The sequence below is a fragment of the Sinohyriopsis cumingii genome, chromosome 9 (genome assembly GCF_028554795.1).
Source record: "Sinohyriopsis cumingii isolate HCF-2022 chromosome 9, ASM2855479v2, whole genome shotgun sequence".
Classification (NCBI taxonomy): domain Eukaryota; kingdom Metazoa; phylum Mollusca; class Bivalvia; order Unionida; family Unionidae; genus Sinohyriopsis; species Sinohyriopsis cumingii.
In genome coordinates, this window is record NC_142969.1 from 118,368,175 (window position 1) to 118,389,517 (window position 21,343).

Consider the following 21,343-nt stretch of genomic DNA (forward strand, 5'->3'; position numbering starts at 1 on the left):
ATCAATTAGGATCACTGTGAGGATACATTAAAAATCAATTAGGAGCACTGTGAGGATACATTAAAAAATCAATTAGTATGTCAACCAGTACATAATTCTGTATCTTTATCTATCAATGGATCTACTATTTTTGCATACATTTCCTGTTTTATTTAATACTAAGTTCGGATTATATAAACTGGTTGCTGCTGAATTGGAGTTATTAATACATTTGAACTAAGGAGTTCGTATCGACCGGAGTCGACTGTAATTTTTTTTCTTGTGTCTTTGCTTTAAAACACAAATATGTTACGGGAAGTGCTGAACTTTCGGGATTTGTAAAGTAACTCAATATCCACCTCCGACCCCTTGTAAAACGATCAACTAATCCTTTTTAACGATTCAGCAATCCGTTATAACGACGTACTAATCTTTCATAATGATTTTCTAGTTCTTGTTAGCGATATACTAATCTGTTTGAAAAGCAATCCGTTTGAATGATTGAATAACACGTAGAAACCAAATATTAATTCATCTAAACCAAGTAGCAATCTCTTAGAATGATTTTTTTTATAGATACTAAGTAATCAGATCAATATAAATAGTATTTATTTAGAATTACATCATTTTTAAAATTTTCTGCACTGGCATTGGCGTCATGGTCACCGCCAAAGCTTGAATGGCTAACAAATATGGCACGTGTTATCTTATTTTAAAAAAATTTGAAGATATAGATGCGTTAGGCTATGCATTATAAGTGAAACTGACATTAGAATGTACCTATCTTACGATAATGCTACAGAAGTCATCAAACGACTTGTTATGTCATGCTTTATCATCAGCATACGACTTGTGTTTACTTGACGCTCTATAAAGGTGTGGACGATTAAATGTCTCAGTCAAGTGATATAATTGATTATTTTGACAGTAAAATGTTCACACCCAGTGGCGGCTATACATTTTGCTACGACACTACAATTAGTCCAAAGTCTATTCTCTGGTGGTCGTATCCACCAAGATGACAAAGTAGGCGAAATCGTCCAGCTATGAAGAAACCGATACCTGTTGACGCTGAAATCCCTTAACTCTCTGGTCCGAGTTTCCTCTGACTCTTCCAGTCCCATTTTATATATTTTGACATTTATGTTGGGGTGTGGGCTTAGAGCCATTTGCATTTTGATGGTGTTGGTGTTGTGGGGTTTAACGCCATTTTTCAGCACACGATAGGCTATGCATGGCGGCCAGTATTAATGGTGGAGGAAGAACCCGGGAAGAACCACCGACCCACGAGAAGCTACTGGCAAGCTTTCTCACATGCCTACATTGCCCGAATCCTAGACTCGCATTTGCATTTTGAAAAGTTAGAGTTCGAATAACGGGCCTAGCAAACTTAAACGACACAAACTTCGAGCCCTGCATGCGTGAAATCAATAGGATGTTGATTGATGATGATTTATTTTCTCAGAAATTTTGAGATTTCTTAGAAATATTCATAATGTTTTTAATCCGCTGAAGACGAGACGAAACTATGTCGTTGATGAAATTTGACTTGATACACGCCATTTGCAGTGCTAGTCACATGTCTACCAATATTTTGTAACCTACATGCCAGTGATATCCGATATCTAATACTCGCGTGATATCAATAAGAAACGCCCTTCTGGTGTTGTTGCAGAATTAAAAATCGAAAATATGAAATGTAGTCAACAGAGTCACTGTCGAGCGTTAGATTTGGCGGATACGTCTATAATGTCATAAAATCATTGAACTGATTAAGAAAAAAACAAGACAATCAACGATTGTACCTCACACTGCTGATGCTACTGAAGGCTCTCCTTGACGAACGAAAGCGGACTTGTGTTTTTATTATAATTGTATGTATGCGTCTGTGTGTGCGTCTGTGTGTGCGTCTGTCTGTGTGTGTGTGTGTGTGTTTTGGATTTTTAAGGGAACTCTTAAAAAAATTCAGTCACATATATTTTTATTATAAGTATACATATATCTAACGTGTCACCGTATTGAAACATTGGTGAGTTGAATATTTTATTTGGTAAACAGGGTGTTCAGTGTAGAAACAATATGCAAATAAGAATTGTTGTTAGATTACAAAATGAATTTTTATAGAACGACGTACTACCTACGTATAACGAAGTATAAATGAGAATAACGAACCTGCACCATTTGCACTATATACCAGGTGCATATCTCCACGTGCAAATTTTGCAGTTAATGCACGTGCAGAAAAAGCTCTACACTCCTTTTTCAGGCGATTCCATCCATACCTTGTTAAGATCAATATTTAGATACTGACAGAACCCGGATGCGTCATCAGATCTATATAGACCTTTACGAAAATGACAATATTCCTGTAGCAGTAAATACTCAGAACTAAAATACACAGATAAATGGAACATACTAATGTACTCGCAAGGATTTACAAATAGCAGCTCTGAGCTGAAGAGGTGATTGCTAAATAGTTTCACCTGGATATGTTATTGACTCTGTCACACCTGACGGCATATGCATGTATATTTAACATCAAACATTATGTTCTATATGACTGCTACTCATGTTAATGTGCCTATTTAAAAGTGAATTTGATCCTGTATAATACGTTCGTGAAGTTTATATATATATATATATATATATATATATATATATATATATATATATATATATATATATATATATATATATATATATATATATATATATATATATATATAATGTTCTGGAATATACATAATTTTAATTGCAGTCCGCTGTGCATTGAAAATTCGGCAGCTGCTTTTTTATCTTAGAAATATGGGATAGTTATCATTCTTTCATCATATATATATGGGTCAGTAGGTTAAGTAGGTTTAAGCGGAACATATAGTAAGAATGTTTCATAACGTAATCATACACCAATGGCAAGAACACTGAGAAATTGTTGGTAAGAAAACGCAGATAATGAAGATATTAATGTCGATGATGATTTATAAAGATTTATGCCTGGTTTCGTTCATTAATTATTTTATATAGTCAGGGAGAAAGATGGCGGAAGCTGAGGACGCACGTGCAGGAGAAGACGCTGAAACCCAAGTCTGTGACGGTATATCTAAAGGGCCAAGAGGCAGTGGCAGACGACATGATCAAGGCTATATATAGAATGAAAAATTCAGATATGGAAGTGAAAGACATGCGAGACTTCCTCTATAGATTTGCTGCCGAAAGTAAGAATATATTTTTTTTTTGGGGTGGGGGGACCGTAATGTGGAAGTTATGCAGAGGGTTTGGTCCAGACACTTTAGTTTGAAACTTATCGAGCGCATAGTTTTATCTGAAAGTTCAGAACTTTGGATCTGTTTTTTAACCTTCGTATTAAATGCAAAGTTGAAATTATCAAAGCTTTAAAGAATATCATTGCTTGTCCCAATATAAAACAGATACAAACATGGCTTGTATCTTCAAAGCCTTAATTTATATTTCAGTAGCTGTGCTGTGAAAGTTAAATAACTAAAGTATCATTGTTCAAAAAATGTTTTCTAATTTTTTATTTTATAAAAGTGCCAGTTATAAGAATATACAAACTACTAGTATGTGTCCCTCTGGTAGAACTATTTTTATTGCATGCGACCACGATAAGTCGAAGCAGCTGAAAACTCGAACAATGCATTCATACAAAAATTCTCAGAGTTTACAATTTCAGCTTCACTTTCTTACAGTCTGTTCTTGTTACACTTCTTGAATTTTTCCAAGAGCACAGTTACAAACCTATGAGCTTGTGGTTTATAAAGACTTCATCATTTGCTTTACATAAGTAAGGGATTAGTAACTGCTACGTTCAATCTTCACCATGTTGGCTGAATATCAAACTTGGATACATTCTGAAGGTTCCCAATCTTCTTTGTAGGTATCGGGGTCGTTTGCTTCGACACTAGATTGGATTCGTTTAATTCCATCAGTGGCCAGTCTGAAGTGGAAAATCTCGTTAGTGCCATAAAAACTTTGATGAAAATTACGTATAACGAGACCCAAGGCCTACCTCTGTACCTCTTTTTTAACACGCCAACCATGAGGCGCATGACGGAAGTTATGACATATATCCGGAAGTAAGTTCACATCAGAGCTCCGTGCAATGATAAATCCTCAACTTCTCAAAAACACAACAAAAGGATTGTTTGAATATTTTCCACGAGAAAGAACGTTTCTAAGTTCGTATGATTATCTATTAGCATTATATATGTCACAAATCGCAGTACATGATATTTCTAAGAATTTTTACTAAAGGTTTATTTTCTAAATATAAAAGACAGAAAGATTAAAAAAAGCTTAAGAGATACATACCCTTATTTTGTAATTTTGTATCATTTTAAATGAGCGGTTACGCCCGAAATAAAGTGTAGCATTGTATTCACAAGCGCGCACGTGTGTATAATACATACATATATTATATATATATATATATATATATATATATATATATATATATATATATATATATATATATATATATATATATATATATATATATGAGAGGAAATAAATTGATCATTGATCTATAGGCCTAGAATCGACAGCACACTGTTGCAAGAATGTAAATTCATTTCCCTTTTTAGTCTTGCCGAGAAATACGCAGAAAAAGTCATTCAGAAAAGCAAGGATAATACCAGTGGTACAGAGGAAATGCAAGGAAACCTAATTCCATACCTTTTGTCCAAGGAAGAACTTACCCAAACTGATGTTATCACGATAATTACCGAATTCTTCTTTGCTGGAGTTGATACGGTAGGTTTTGCATAGCATTACAAACTCAAATGAGGATTCGTTTAACGGTCACACATTCGTAACAGCTCATCTTATCAAACCTATTGAATGAGGTTTTCATTGTAAACATATCTACCGTATTTGGTTCAAATTTATAGAAATGTTCAAAAAATGTGTGTTGATTAACCTAACTCGAAGAGATGTTCATCAAACTTGTGCGATTGTGTGTGCGTGTGTTTCTTTATAAAAAAAGAAGAGAAGTTTTAACATCAACTAATTTCTACTTTTCTCATCTTTTTCTAGTAGAGTATATGACAATTAAAGCTAAATATATGTCGCACATAAAACTAGCATGACACATTAACCACAAAGTTATGTAATATCATACTACAAAGATGTATTCCAAGCAATGAAATACCCAAAATAGGTTTTGTAAGTCATTACTTCTTCAAGACGCTAAACGCTCAAATCACAGTTTCTTTTTCAAATGTTGCCTCATATGCTGTAGCTGAACACGTAGAATTATCACCTCTAATTTTCCAGTGTTTGGGAATACAAAATCAATTAATTTCGCAGCATCCAGTGCAGTTATCAAATTCACACTTGATTTAGCGTTCCGAATTTAATGGTAACATTCTCTTGTGATGTGACACTGCCCAGTTGCGTGAAAATAGTGTTAGGACGAGGATGAACTCGCTAGTTTTAAAAGAATTCAGGAAAAATTCTGTTTGGACGCTGTTTTTCTCTATTACCAGAGGGCTTGAGTAATGGTTAACATGAAGTTAACTCTATTTGCTCGCTGTGGTTATCCATTTTTTTTTTATAAGTATTTTACTGAACTGAAACAAAGAAGAAAATAATTTATGATTATCTTATCAATAAGTGCAAGGGGAAAATATTACCTTAGTTTTATGTTAGTGTAAAAATTGAACATAAAGCTAACTAAAAGCATTCCAAAGACACATATATATATTTAATCGCTTCACTATCACATCAACTCTATAAACTATAAAGCAGTCCAATAAGAAGAAGACGTTACAAAGAAGATACAATAACTGGCCGTATATCTCAGCAATCGCCTGAATGAAAACGTTATTCCAGCCAACAGAACGTTTCCTTCTATCGTTATTTTGTAAAAGAATGAGTACCTTCTGATATAGAACTAGTGCCATCTGATGTAGAATCAGTACCTTTCCGAAATTAAAAACTTGTTATGCCTAGATTTTCTGTTCATGAAGTCTTCAACATTCTTTTCAGTGCTGATACGCAAACAAACTACTGGACCAGTCTAGAGTCAAACTATAAAATAATACTGACATAGTTGTGCTTTTCATTTCTGGATCAGTCTAATGCCAAAATACAAAAGGTTGATTAACGTAGTATAGCCTTAAATTACTGGACCAGTCTAGCGCCAACATATAAAAGATTTGACGTAGTATATATTTTAAGTTACTGGACCAGTCTAGTGCCAAATACAAAAGATTTTACATAGTTTATCTTTTAATATACTTAACTAGTCTAGTGCCAAATATTAAAGATTTGACATAGTATATCTTTAAATATACTGAACCAGTCTAGTGCCAAATATAAAAGATTTGACATAGTATATCTTTCCATATACTGGACAAGTCTAGTGCCAAATATAAAAGATTTGACATAGTATATCTTTCCATATACTGGACCAGTCTAGTGACAAATATTAAATATTTGACATAGTATATCTTTTAATATACTGGACCAGTCTAGTGACAAATATTAAAGATTTGACATAGTATATATTTTAAGATACTGGACCAGTCTAGTGCCACACACAAAATATTTGACTAAGTATATCTTTTAATATACTGGACCAGTCTAGTGCCAAATATAAAATATTTGACATAGTATATCTTTTAATATACTGGACCAGTCTAGTGCCAAATATTAAAGATTTGACATGTATATATTTTAATATACTGGACCAGGGGCCCCGAGTGGCCGAGTGGTCTAAAGCGCTCACCGTTCCGGATCACTGCCATCTCACCTCTGTCTGCGTATGTTCGAGTCCAAGGCTCGGCTAGCGTGGGTACGTGGGAAAGCCTGCCAGTAGCTTCTCGTGGGTCGGTGGTTCTTTCCTGGGTTTTCCAGGGTTCTTCCTCTACCAGTTATACTGGCCGCCATATATGGCCTATCTTGTGCTGAAAAATGGCGTTAAACCCTACAACAACAACAACAACAATATACTGGACCAGTCTAGTGCCAAATGTAAAAGATTTGACATAGTATATCGTTTAATATACTGGACCAGTCTAGTGCCAGATATAAAAGATTGTTAGATATTATATCATTGCCTAGAAACGCGTATTCTTGACACCTTGAAGCAAACCAATTTTTTTCCAGTTCGTAAAGACGAACCCAAATGGCTCGTCAAATTATAGACATATTTTTATCGTGATCGTCATTAAAAAATAAATAAGAAACGTTGACTTTATTAACGCTGGTAGAATTAATGGGATTTGTCTTCATCGATTTTAAAGACATTTGATAGTACTGATCACAATTTGTGGGGCGAAGAAATTAGCAGTCTAGAAATTATAAATTGTTATGCACTCTTGCTCAAGTCTTACATTAAAAGCAGGAGTCAGTATTGGTACACGCGAAATACATGCACATAAATCTGTCCAAAACTTCTTGTATGGCAATTGTCTCAACTCAGGAACTGTCAATAATTCCTACACTCAAGCTTGTGCCCAGTGTCGTTGAATGCGCCGCAGTTCAGTCTTAAAACCTGTATGATATTTTCTGTGATAACAATTGGGACACCCATGTAAATCTCATTTGTCTGTTACTGAATAAACGGACAGCACTGACACGTCTTCTTTTATTGCTAGTTTACTATTAAAATACTTTTCATTTTTAATCTTTTAAGATAAACACCCTACTATCCAAACTAAAATTTAAAGAGAAAGCCCACATTGTATTCAGAATTGTTTGTTGGCCACATAGCACAGAACCCTACCTCCAAAACTTTGTTTTAATTTCCTGGTCACTTAAATCCTACACTTAAAAAAAATTTATATATATAAATAAATAAATAAATAAATAAATAAATAAATAAATAAATAAATATATATATATATATATATATATATATATATATATATATATATATATATATATATATATATATATATATATATATATATATATATATATATATATATATATATATATATATATATATATATATATATATATATAGGTAGGTCAACATATACTACATATAAAATGTAACTATTTGCATACAGGCCATACTATTTTTCTTTTAGGAAATATTTTTAGGAAATATTTGTATATATAAACCTTTCGATTTGGCAACGATAATCCAATGCACAAATACAGGGTGCAGTGTGATATGATATGAAAGTTTGGCAAATGCAGTTGAACTGGTCAGTATCGATTACAACAGGTAGACAAGGAAATGAATATTTTATTGGACTATAACATACCTAAGTGTACCTGAGTTAGTAGAATCGATATTCATGTTTAAATTGTACTCTCAGACATGAAAATGGTTGTAAAATGCACAGTACCACCTGATGTTCAAGATTTTAATCCAGTAAAAAAAAATATGGATCTGAAAGGATCTCAGATGGGTTTTAATAACTGTAATATCCCTCCTTCTCATAATCAAAGACTGTTTATAGAACAATCAATATTTTGTTGATAATGTTTCTGCAGAACATAAAACTGCACATCAAGGTTTTGAAGATCCTACATTAGCTGATGTGAAAGATACGTATCAACGCCTATTCATTATTTGACGATGTACGTTGAAAAATAGTATTGATCGTCATTATTTACTTGTACAAACTAGTAATTGTTTGACAGAAGATCGAATATGTAAGTAAAATCAAAGTATTGGGTCTTATGTGGTAAGTATTTTTAAGTCATCAAGTTCGTATTAGAATATCTATTACACAGACTGTTTCTAAAGTTCGATGCATTGTAACAATTGTTTGAAATTTTTAGGTGAACAAGCTGTGACACAGACAAAAATAAACATATTACAATACGATTTAAGTAATACATTTCGGCATTAAAATTTACAATAAACTATCGGTAGCGATTTCCGCTTTTTGTTGCGTAGCGATTGGATACGTAAACAATTTAATAAGTCATCCGACACATTTATTCTAATAATAAATACTGATATAATTTCAAATTTGGTAAAGAAAATAATTTCAGCAGCTGATACCTAGTCTAGAACAATTCTTGCAAAGAGAGACAACACAATAAAAGAATAGAACGCGAGTAAACTTATGTAGTCAAGAATAGCCAAAATAGCGAGAATATTGTAATCAGAACGTCATTTCATTTACAAGAGAGATCACGAAGCAAGCGAAGAAGCATTCATAATTATGTCTATGGTTTCAGAAGCTGTTTAATTTACTGAAATAAAGTTTAAGTTTCTACTTTTTTCGTTCTTTCTCTTGTTATTTTGTTTCCTGCAAAACATGACTGTTTAATTACAGTTGCAAAGAAGAAGGTAATTATCGCTAAAATAAGTAAAATTACATTATCAGCCAGCAAAGGAACTTGTCCAGTTCATTAAAATGTCAGGAAAGAATGGCATCAAAGGGATGGCTTGAATATATTTCACAGAATTACATTTTGCCACTGTGTTGGCATACGTGACACGTGTTGTGCATGTGATTCAAGGATCATTAATAAAATTATAATTTTTATAATAAAATATTAATTAGTGTGAAATATAACTGCTTTGAAAAAAATAGGTAAACTGCAGTCAGTATCAGCTCGTGACAAAATTACTAGGGAATTTCCGTACATTCTTTACTCACGGAAAACTATTGAAGTTCCGGTAAGTGAAAAAGAATTGTAGTACGTACCAACAGAAAAAAATACAGTGGTAAACCTATATGCCGGTAATACTGCACACCTCTCTCTCCCTCCCTCTGTCTGTCTGTCTGTCCTTTTCCACAATCATTGTGAATATTTTTCGTATCATTGTAAATTTCTTCCGGATCTGTATCAAACCTAAAATTGTATTTTCTACCTGTTGCGATAGCTTGCTCTAATGGCCCATTTTTGTTTTGAATGTTGATATCCACTTCGGCCGTCTGATTTAATTGTATATTTTAAAGCCTGTTCAAAATATATATGTTTGTCATTTGGTAGCAGTCATATATTTCGTTTTTTTGTCCAACATAAAGGATTTGGGGAAACCACTTCCATCCGTACTTGCAGCTATAGAGTTATACGTCAACAGCTTATTTCGAAGTTTATTTTGGTTCATTGCCTATTTCTTGGTCATACAATGTTTTTTTTCCCTTCGTTTGTTAAATGACGCATACGTATATTATTTTGTGCTAGTCTATATTTAAGCTTAGTTTAACAAATTGTTTTTATTGAGGAACTTAAGTCGTGGGTATTTGTTGAATTTTAAATTCGTTTTCTCAATAGATCAGTTATCAGCAAAAGGTTAATCAATTGCTGCATTAGAGGTTTGTTCTTTTTATTCATCTCATCAAAATTACTTTCGCCATCTTCAGCCACGTTTGCACTATTATATGGACAAAACTAAGATTAAACTATAAGAGTTTTGTCGGTGAAAACAAAATTGAGAATAGTTATGAAGAATATTATAAATACAAATTAATAATACTTTCGCAAATGGGACATACAAAAAAAAAACCACTGCTATAATTTTATCTGACATTTAGTTGGAAAAATTAATAGAACGTGAATTAGCAAACTAAGAAAACATATAATGAAATTGTTATAATTGTTGTTGATCAGTCAAATTTAAAAATCTTTGTTAGATACTTTAACATTAGGTTTAACATCTGCAATGAGTAAATTGTTGACAATTGATACTTTGAAATAATTACAGTCAGTTGAAAGAATATTATATGACTTTGGATACTTTGCTGAATTTCGATCATGTAGGTGGTGATTACCTGTTTTTGCACTGAGTGCAGGTTTGATAACTTTTACTCAGCATGGGAAGAAGAAAGGAAAACACACAACGTCCTAATTATACAGTACTTAAATTATTGATAAATTAATAACTTGCGTCAACACCTCGCGATGTATAGTAGATGCTTTTGTAATCGATTTATATTTCCATTGGCCCAGGTTGTAATAACTGAAGTTATCATCTGTATAACTGATTATAACCCATTTGAAATCTGTATAACTGATGATAACCCATTTGAAATCTGTATAACTGATGATAACCAATTTGAGATCTGTATAACTGATGATAACCCATTTGAGATTTGTATAACTTATGATAACCCATTTGAGATCTGTATAACTGACGATAACCCATTTGAGATCTGTATAACTTATGATAACCCATTTGAGATCTTCTATTTCTACGACACGTTTATAGAATGTACAGCAGATGGATAGAAAGCTAGAGAATACAGTGTAAACGGTACGAAATAATTGTATGCAAAGTAAACGGACACTCCGTATCTAGAGATTGCTTGAGAGTAAACTTTCATAATTGGTGCTTCATAAATGGAAAGTTGTATTACACTCATGGTTGGCCTGGAAAAGAAATCTATTTTATAATCCAATTTATGCAAGAGATTATATGTAATCAGTTTCATTACAGAGAATATATTCTATAGTCAAACGGGGAATGACTGCAAGCGATCATGAAAAAGCTGATATAGGGCGCTTAGCGACCAATTCAAACGTTTTTGTAACTTAGAACATTAATTAAACAGATTTTATAACCAACTAAAACTTTAAATCGTTAAGATTCAATTTCCACTGATGTCTGGAGACATCTACTGAATCGGAGACCTTTTGTGGGTTTTTGAATCCTGTACATTCATTTATTTTATTTGACGAGATCAATAATACCGAAATTTAATCCAACGGATAATATTTAAGTTTACTAGTATATCTGCTGTTAAACTGTTTATCACGTTCATTATATTTCATGCGTTGGTAATGGTTGTTTAAGCAATTACAGGAACAAGAGAAATACTGACTATCGTCTGCAAAGATGAAGTTGGAAGCGTAATAGATTTTTACAGTATGCTTGTAATTATGATTTGCATGTGAATTAAAAAGCATGGGAGGAGAAACATAAGCGGTCCTAGTGATTTTAGATTTTGATCTCCAGATAAAATAGATAGAAAGGGATGGTATTAGATCAATCAACAAAAATCATTTTTAAAATTTGAACAAAACCCGTATTATCCATAATTCACCATAAATTGTACTATTGTTCATCCTCGAATTTCCAAATCTTAATCACTATTCTACACTCTGTTGTGCAAAAATGTGATAAAATGTCTGACTAATGATTCATATTTGTATTTGTTTTGAAACACATTCCATACTTTGGGACAAGAAAAATCCCAGATTGTGGATGACTTCCTTAGTATGTCAAAACTGTTCACGACGGTAGTGTATATGATCAATCCATTTAAGAACCTTCGTTTATTGTGTTGTATATATGTGTGGTGCGGTAGTACAGTTAAATACAATATACTTTGATAAACTTGTATGGTACTCTATATAAAGGGCATACATGCTTACATAATCAGAAAATGTCGTAAAAATAAGCACTAGAAATAAAAATTGTATTGCTATATTATTACCAAGATGTTTTTTAATAGTCATAATTTCGATAAATCAAAATAGTTCGAAGTAATGTATTTCACAGAATCTCGATCGTTTCTGACAATAAAAACATTGAACATGTTCCTCACAGTCCATAGTCTTTTAGAATATATCGTTGCTATTAGGCTGTTTTTATCCCCGGATCATGCAAACCTTAGTCCATCATATCCGCGTATTAATACACATGCATGTTGACTGGACCCTATCATCTTCCTTTGCTAGTTCAGACATCGCCTGCTACCGTAGTCGGTACTACCTGTGGCTATTGACCCAGAGTCAACAGCTACATCTGACTGGCTCCCTCTGGTTAGTCCGTTCTAGCGGTTCAGGTGGCTTAGCAGATACGCCCATCCCCTGGCTGTGAAGGCAGATGGAAAGAGATGTTGGGACAGCATCTGCATCAGCTTAAGTGCAGTACGATTGAATGGCAGCCATCCATTGCATCCGGACCTGTCTCCAGACGTATCGACACTATCGTGTCACTGGACTGAGGACAGCCCTAGGCAAGAGACTGAGGGCGGCTCTGCGCAGCTTTCCTCACTTAAATATTAGTCACGCGCAAGACATGACACTACTCTCGTCCCCTCATCAGATGTTTCCTTCAGGTCCTGTGACGATGGTGAACGGCACAGCAGAGGGTATGGATTTACTAGGAGCTGTAGTTGCAGACCTGCACACAGGCGGCTTATGGCATCGGGTCGCTTTTCACTGGACTTAAGCAGCAATGGTATTCGGTAGCCCTCTGGGTGACTGGGTAACTGTTTTTAGGATCACACTGCTCACATTGCCTGTTTCATGTTAGTTCTGATGAATGAAATTCCAAATGGATCATTCTGTGAGACATCTGAATTTTATTCGACGCAGAGACAGATGACTCTGCAATATAATTCTAGTAGGATTTCATTGTAACTATACATAGCTTATGTGACAATTTTAGTGTAATTTAACCATTTCAGTTAGATATATATATATATATATATATATATATATATATATATATATATATATATATATATATATATATATATATATATATATATATATATATATATATATATCCTAATGGGATTTCAGTCGACACACCCGCGTGAAACTCGGGCCCCATTCAAGTTTTAATAAAATCATTTCAATACATATCTTCTCAGACAAAACTCTAAAACAACTCAACAAAGAATATTTTACGCGAAAGTGATGGGAACATAAGCAAGTGGTTGTTTATATCGATGTGACTCATACAAAACAAAAATCGTATTTTGCAGACGGCACACTTTTTGTGTTATACATTGAAGAGTCTGGCTGACCATCAAGAGGTTCAAGAAAAACTATTTCAAGAGATCGAAAGACTTCTGCCCAACAAGTCACCCGTAACACACGAAGCATTACTGAATGCTAAATATTTGAAGGCTTTCATCAAGGAAGCTCACAGGTAAGTTAGATTTAATGCCGAATTTATAAACCAACGGGGGGTGGGGTGGGGTGGAGGGGGGTAGGGGCTAGAAAGGGGACGTAACGTGTGGTACACCTGAGTTGCGATAGGTTAAATAGATTGAGCTAAGTTATTTTTATTTACCAATAAGTTGTGATTAATAACTTAAAACTTACTGATCTCTCTCTCTGCAAGGAATTATATGTTAACTATGTATTAACTACTTTAAAAAGAAATCCGTGTTTGTTTTTTCTTTTTAAAAATCAGTTGGTGAAGATTTCATTTATGCATAAACCACTTAAAAAGATTCCGTACTATTTTAATGTTCTACGACCGTTCGATGATTTGTTTTGAATGCGTCTTTCCTATCCAAGCTCTTCATCATTATTCATATAGTTATACATATTTTGTAAGGAATATGTTTAATGAATTTAAAACGGATGACATAATTTGTCATTATGCAAAACCATTTTATTCCAGCAAACAATGGCAAAAGTAATCTAGGCCACGAGACTTTACCGTTGCGTCTTGGCGCCAGATGATAAAAGACAAAAGTTGCTCTGTTACGAAACGTTCTGTTTATTTTTAAGAACACGTTTCATCACGAGACGGCGACTGGCTGTTTCAGGACTAAATAAACTGTTTGGATACGAAACCGCTTGGTACCATTCAGGACTGCCAAAGGTCACGAAATGACCTGTCGTTCTGTTAGGACCAGGTCATGCTCGCGAAACAGCGCATGTTCGCAAAACGACTTATAACAACAACAACAACAACAACAATAACTTATAATAATGATTCCTTTTCAGATTCCATCATATTACGGGTGGCACATGCAGAACCCTCAATGAGGACATCGTATGCAGTGGATATCACATTCCCAAGGGGGTGAGTATACCATTATATCTGATCACATACCCAAGGGGGTGGGTATACCATCATATCACATTCCCAAGGGGGTGGGTATACCATTATATCCGAACACATACACAGATGGGATGGGTATACCATCATATCTGATCACATATCCAAGGGGGTGGGTATACCAGCATATCACATACCCAAGGGGTGGGTATACCATCATATCACATACCCAAGGGGTGGGGATACCATCATATCTGAGTACTTTAAATTTTATACGTTCGCATCATCGTTAGATGTAAAATGTATAACAAAGGGAGAGGTCAGTTTTGACCGAGGATGGATCGGCGATGTAATTGGGCAGAAAAAGCGGGTTGGGGTTTGATGGTTTGGGTTCTCTAAATTGTAGGGTACTTTTTTAAAATTGTTCTCTCTGCTTTAATAAAATTAAAGGAAATATATGTTGTAGGGTAAAACACTGTAATTTCATGACAGAAAATGATACTTCGTGTAACACGACTGGAATAAGGATCACTTTTTATGCATTGTCAATTGCAATGGATCCATCAGAAAACGGCGAATCCTCCACCTACTCACTTGCATATTTATTTCTGTTAAATCTTCCGTTGCGTCTTGAAAGAAACAAACTATTAATCGAAACAAGACTTCAAAGTTTATTGTGAAACATTTACGAAAGTCGGAAAAAAATGTGGTGATTAGACAGAGCTGGATTGGTATATGTTTTATGGGAAATTTTTGCTATTTCTCCAATTCATTTTTGTGCAAGATAATATCCGGCTATTCGATCCACGCATACCTGGTGGGCCATCGACCTATCCGCCAGAGTAGACATAACCACAGCCTATTGATTTGACCTATCGCCAGAGTAGACATAACCACACCCTATTCACTTGACCTATCGCCAGAGTAAACATAACCACATCCTGTTGATTTAACCTATCCGCCAGAGTACACATAGCCACACCCCATTGATTTGATCTATTCGCCAGAGTAGACATACCCACAGCCTATTGATCTGACCTACTGAAAGTACGACAAGCTGACATAGCGGCTGTAAATCATGTGATCATCGCAACTTGTCAGGGATAATACTGGTTGGCGGTCAATAGGTATTGGCACGTGTTAGGGGCTGAGTGACATTTGGTCATCCGATACTTGACCTCTGGTCTGCGATCAATGTATATCAGTCAACTATAATGCAACATACATTCCAATGGCCCCTGTCTAATTTTGTTCACTCATGTAGTTTGCATATTTTGACGATATAGTTTTGTTGACGCAAAAGAGTTTATGCAACCTTGTGGGTAAAATTGGCAATTTTGGCTATATAATATGTACAATATCAAAATTTGTGTAACTTCTAACCTAATCATCTAATTTCATATATATATATATATATATATATATATATATATATATATATATATATATATATATATATATATATATATATATATATATATATATATATATATATATTACATGCGAGTCAGAAATCATCGACTATCATAAAGACTGTCATTAAGATTAATATAAATACTATATTGCACGGTGCTTAAGTACTTAGGACCAAAGTAGATACACATACACACACACACACACACACACACTTACATACATACATACATAGATACATACATACATACATATGAAAGAACAAAAAGATACGAAGAGAGATAAACAACATTTGGATTTAGTAAATTATTTCAGACGTTTGTCGCAGTTCACACACATTGGAGCTGTACGCAAGACACATACCACACGAATCCTGAGCAGTTCTTGCCGGAGAGATGGCTTAGAGACGGACGATCTGAGACGAGTCATCCCTTCGCCAGCCTTATCTTTGGCATTGGTGCTAGATCATGCATAGGGAGACGCTTCGCTGACCAGGAATCCTTGTTAGCCATAATAAAGGTAGGTCATTTTTTAAAAAATATAATCTTTTCTTTACAGCTTGATGAATGTTTAATTAAATAAATTATTGCAGAAAGTCGGTAAATTTTGTGATAACTATTACGCCAAAAAATCCAAGCCAACTTTATATCTGATGGATATATGCATGTACCTTAGCATAGAATGACCCCGCCCCTTTCCCACATTTCCACGACTAAACTTCGAGCGCCCATAAGATCTAGCTCAGTAATAGCGGTGCAGACCTTATGACCGTTCCAGTCTGCAGAGAGTTGTGGGGCAACTTTTAAAGTCAAAAGTTTAGAAAATACTTGCCCAACCCCACGCTACCCGTAGCCACCCAGCGATCTAAAACGTTTTGACCAGATTTAAATGTAAAATGTTCGACTGTTTCCAGAGGGAGAAGGGTAGGTGGTTGCAAATAAATGCGAAAGCCCCACTGTTACGAGTGAGGGGTGGGTTGGTTGCTGATCTCGTTAATTGGGTTGGTGGTTGGTCTTGTCAGTGTGTACGTAGCCTCCAAGATATGAAGTAAAAAATCACAAATACTTTATCATGTCATGACGATTCTTCAAACTAAAGGGAAATAAGTCAAACGTTTTGTATTTTTTTTGCAAAATTTTAATAATAATAATAATAATAATGATGATAATAATAATAATAATAATAATAATAATAATAATAATAATAATAATTATTATTATTATTATTATTATTATTATTATTATTATTATTATTATATTGTTATTATTATCGAATATAGCATTAAATGACTATTTAGCAGGTTGTAGAATGGCACCATTTTAATTTTTCGACGTATTAATACCTTTCCATTAAATTGCTTTTGCAGATTCTACAGAATTTTAAGGTGGAGTATCACCACGAGGAATTTACTTCTGTAAGGTCCATCACTCTAACCCCAACATCACCTGTACAGTTCAGATTTGTCGATAGACAAAGTGCTTGCTGACACTTCAAATCACATCTACAATTCAGATTTGTCGAAAGAGAGAAATTAGACAAAGTACTTGTTGGCACATCAATACGCCTATAAAATTCAGATTTGTCGGTAGACAAAGGGCTTGTCACTTCGAATCTTTCTACAATTCAGATTTGTCAATAGACAAATGACTTGTTGACACTTCGAAAAAGCTCTACAATTCAGATGTGTCAAGGGACAAAGTGCTTATTGACACTTCAGATCACGTCTGCAATTTAGATTAGTCGATATTGCTGACATTTCAAGGTGCTACAATTCAGATTTGTCGACAGACAAAGTGCTTGTTGACACTTTAAATCACCTCTGCAATTCAGATTAGTCGATATTACTGACATTTCAAAAAGGAGCTGCCAATGAAATGTGTTGTGTTCATGCACATGTTCCACAGAGTAATTGTGACTTTCAAATAAGATAAGACATCTTTTTGTTCAGACTGCATAGTCCATACATCTAAAAATATAAAAAGTTTTTAAAACATGAAAGATCATGGATATCTTATGTATAAATATACAAACACATCTACAACGACAGAATGTGAACGGCATCGTTAAGAATGAAATTATGTAAGACATTTAAAGACCAGTTTGTTCCCTCTATCTATAATCCGGGAATGTAAATGACTGTCGTAGTTCCACAGAGATTTCAAGATAAGGTTCTTAGTATTAGATATTCTTGTCATCATTGAATACACATACTTTCTCATCGCTTTTTAAAAACTGAATACATTATAGTTTACACATGTCAGAGGAACTGTTCCTTCTTGGAAGGTGTAATAGAAAACAGAAGCTATTAATATAACCAATAACTAGTTTTCTATGCAGACATTCACTAAAGTTTGTCCACAGAAGAGCACAATACAAAATGCGGCTCTTAGATTTGAATATTCTATGTCGAAATTTATGTAGAAGCATGTTGTTTTCAGTGTACACATATCTGCTACGTTTCATTGTATCCTCGTCATCTGAATGACTTGGTTTTGAAATAGAACTCAAATCTGTATAACTATTGACATATGTAAGAGCATGGCCGTTACGAAATACAGAGGAGGAGAGGGTAATTTGAGCGAAGTTGACTGAATGACCATACTTTCCGATTTTTGTGAAGTATAGATGATAGTATTCACAAATGCTTATTGTTTGTATATTGTTAATAATTTCCTTAAGCCACAATAGAAGGACTTATCAATGACATTATCGGCACAACTAAACTTATTATGAAATAACACATTTAGTGTCAAATGTATGTCCATGTGACACTGACCCAGCTTACGATTTAACACGTGAATGTATATATATATATATATATATATATATATATATATATATATATATATATATATATATATATATATATATATATATATATATATATATATATATATATAATACTAATAATAACAAAGGGGAAAGAACAACTCCCTGCTTCACCACATTAATTTCATGGAAATAGTTGGATACTGCACTTCCCCACCTCTCGTAGTACAAATATGTGCCATACCTTTTTATTCGAGTATTTACTATGTCATTTCATTTGAGTATGTACTATGTAGATGGGAATTTGACTATTAAGCAACTTTTTAAAGAGTGTTCAACGAACAAATATATCAAATGCCTTACTATCATCTAAAAGTATGTAAACGCAGGGCTGTCATGTTCTATATAATATTTTACAGTTTTATTAAAGGCATTGCGATATAACTCTGTTGAATGTTGCTTTTGTAAAACCAAACTGAATATCAGACATCGTGACGTAAAAATATTTGCACATATTATATATGTACAATGAATGATATTTCGAACAATGAGTGACATCAAGGTTTAATTCAATGGCGTCGGGAGAGTTACAATATTTCAAGTATTCTTATGTCATTTGTTTAGGCTCGAATAAACAGTAACACAAGAAAGAGTGAAAACAACAAGCTTTGAAAAAATACAATAATTTATTTCCCTGGAAAAATTCTGTAAAATTGAAAAAAAATTATGAACTTACAGTTTTATAGAAACAAATCCAAAAATAATCCAAGAATAATCCAAGAATAAATTTTTAGTAGTCCTAATAACAAAATGTTCTACTGATTTCACGTTCGAATCCCGACGAAGAATCCAAGATGGAAGACGATGACTTATGCTGCAATCTGTAGTGTACAAACAAGAATTATCACTCCGGTTTCTGGTTGCTGAATAAATTTTTATAAAAATAACTGTTTTTTTTTCCCACAGTATTACACGAGCACACGTATTTTCCAGAAAAATAACAGGGATTAATCCTTTTGAATCCAAGTAATTTGAAATAACTCCCAACCATGTAATTTGAAATAACTCCAAACAGCACAACATTCAACTAACAGTTTAACAGCCCAGTTCTACTGAAATTAATTCTCTATAATATGGGTTATATCTTGTTCTTAACGTAAACAAGGGGTCACGTGATCATCTTCTCGACGGTTATAGAAGGCAAGTACTTGTTACTGTTGTTGTTGTTGTTGTGGGGTTTAACGCCATTTTTCAGCACGATAGGGCTATACATGGCGGCCAGTATTAATGGTGGAGGAAGAACCCGGAAAACCCCGGAAAGAACCACCGACCCACGAGAAGCTACTGGCAAGCTTTCTCACATGCCCACATTGGCTGAATCTTGGACTCGAACCGCCGCAGACATAGGTGAGATGGCAGTGATCCGTAACGAAGAGCGCTTTAGACCACTCGGCCACTCGGGGCCCCAGTACTTGTTACAGATCACGTTTACCCAGTGTGACCCTGACGAAAACCAACCATTTTACTGTAAGAATTTGTTTTGTTGACATCTTAAAGACAAAGTCCCACCATGACCACGAAAAAGACCAATCATTTTAAAATAAAATATACCTTGTTTATGATGGTTGTTACAAATTCTGAACAAGGTCAGGATTTAGATCAAGACCTGGTGTTTATAAACTAACAGTCAAAGTCAAACTATTTTCTGAAAACAGTATCATCTCTAGTGAATAAATTAACATTACAATATCATATAATGTAAAATTCAATTTTTAAAACTGACAAACAATGAAATTGAAATAAATATAGATTAAATGAGATACAAGAAAATAGAATATACATACCAGTATGGACCAGAAATGTATTGCTATTCAGGGGATATATATATATTGTTGACATCTTAAAGACATCTTTAAAACCATATATATATATATACATACATACATACATACATACATACATACATACATATATATATATATATATATATATATATATATATATATATATATATATATATATATATATATATATATATATATATATATATATATATATATATATATATATATATATATATATACATACATACATACATACATACATACACATATATATATATATATATATATATATATATATATATATATATATATATATATATATATATATATATATATATATATATATATATATATATATATATATACACACATACACAATCACACATACACACACATGTAAGTTTCAGTTGTTAGTGTTTTTCACTCTACTTGTTGTACTGTTTTCATAATTCGTTGAAACTTTAGTATGATTTCGTAAACCATGTGTTTTCATGGAACGCGGATGTCTGGAATAACCTAAACTTTAAACTTAACCAAGCTGTCACACATGGACGTAGAGACGTTCAATGACAATTTTGTATGCTTTGCCATTGTCGTGATGGGGCATAAATATGTTTCTGATGGCATTTTTTAAATTATTTTTAATTATGTA

General features: G+C 33.6%; 1 protein-coding gene across 1 annotated transcript in view; it reads left to right on the top strand.

Annotated features, from left to right (window-relative positions):
* The window catches only part of LOC149792543 (putative cytochrome P450 CYP44), a 54,303-nt gene extending 35,012 nt beyond the window's left edge, over nt 1-19,291 (top strand). Inside the window, exons 5-11 of the mRNA XM_089971193.1 lie at nt 3,004-3,194; nt 3,875-4,073; nt 4,581-4,749; nt 13,635-13,801; nt 14,611-14,689; nt 16,394-16,597; nt 17,445-19,291. Coding sequence (XP_089827319.1) covers nt 3,004-3,194; nt 3,875-4,073; nt 4,581-4,749; nt 13,635-13,801; nt 14,611-14,689; nt 16,394-16,597; nt 17,445-17,564 — 1,129 coding nt within the window. The 3' untranslated portion in view covers nt 17,565-19,291. The remainder of the gene's footprint in view (nt 1-3,003; nt 3,195-3,874; nt 4,074-4,580; nt 4,750-13,634; nt 13,802-14,610; nt 14,690-16,393; nt 16,598-17,444) is intronic.
* Nucleotides 19,292-21,343: the final 2,052 nt, after the last annotated feature.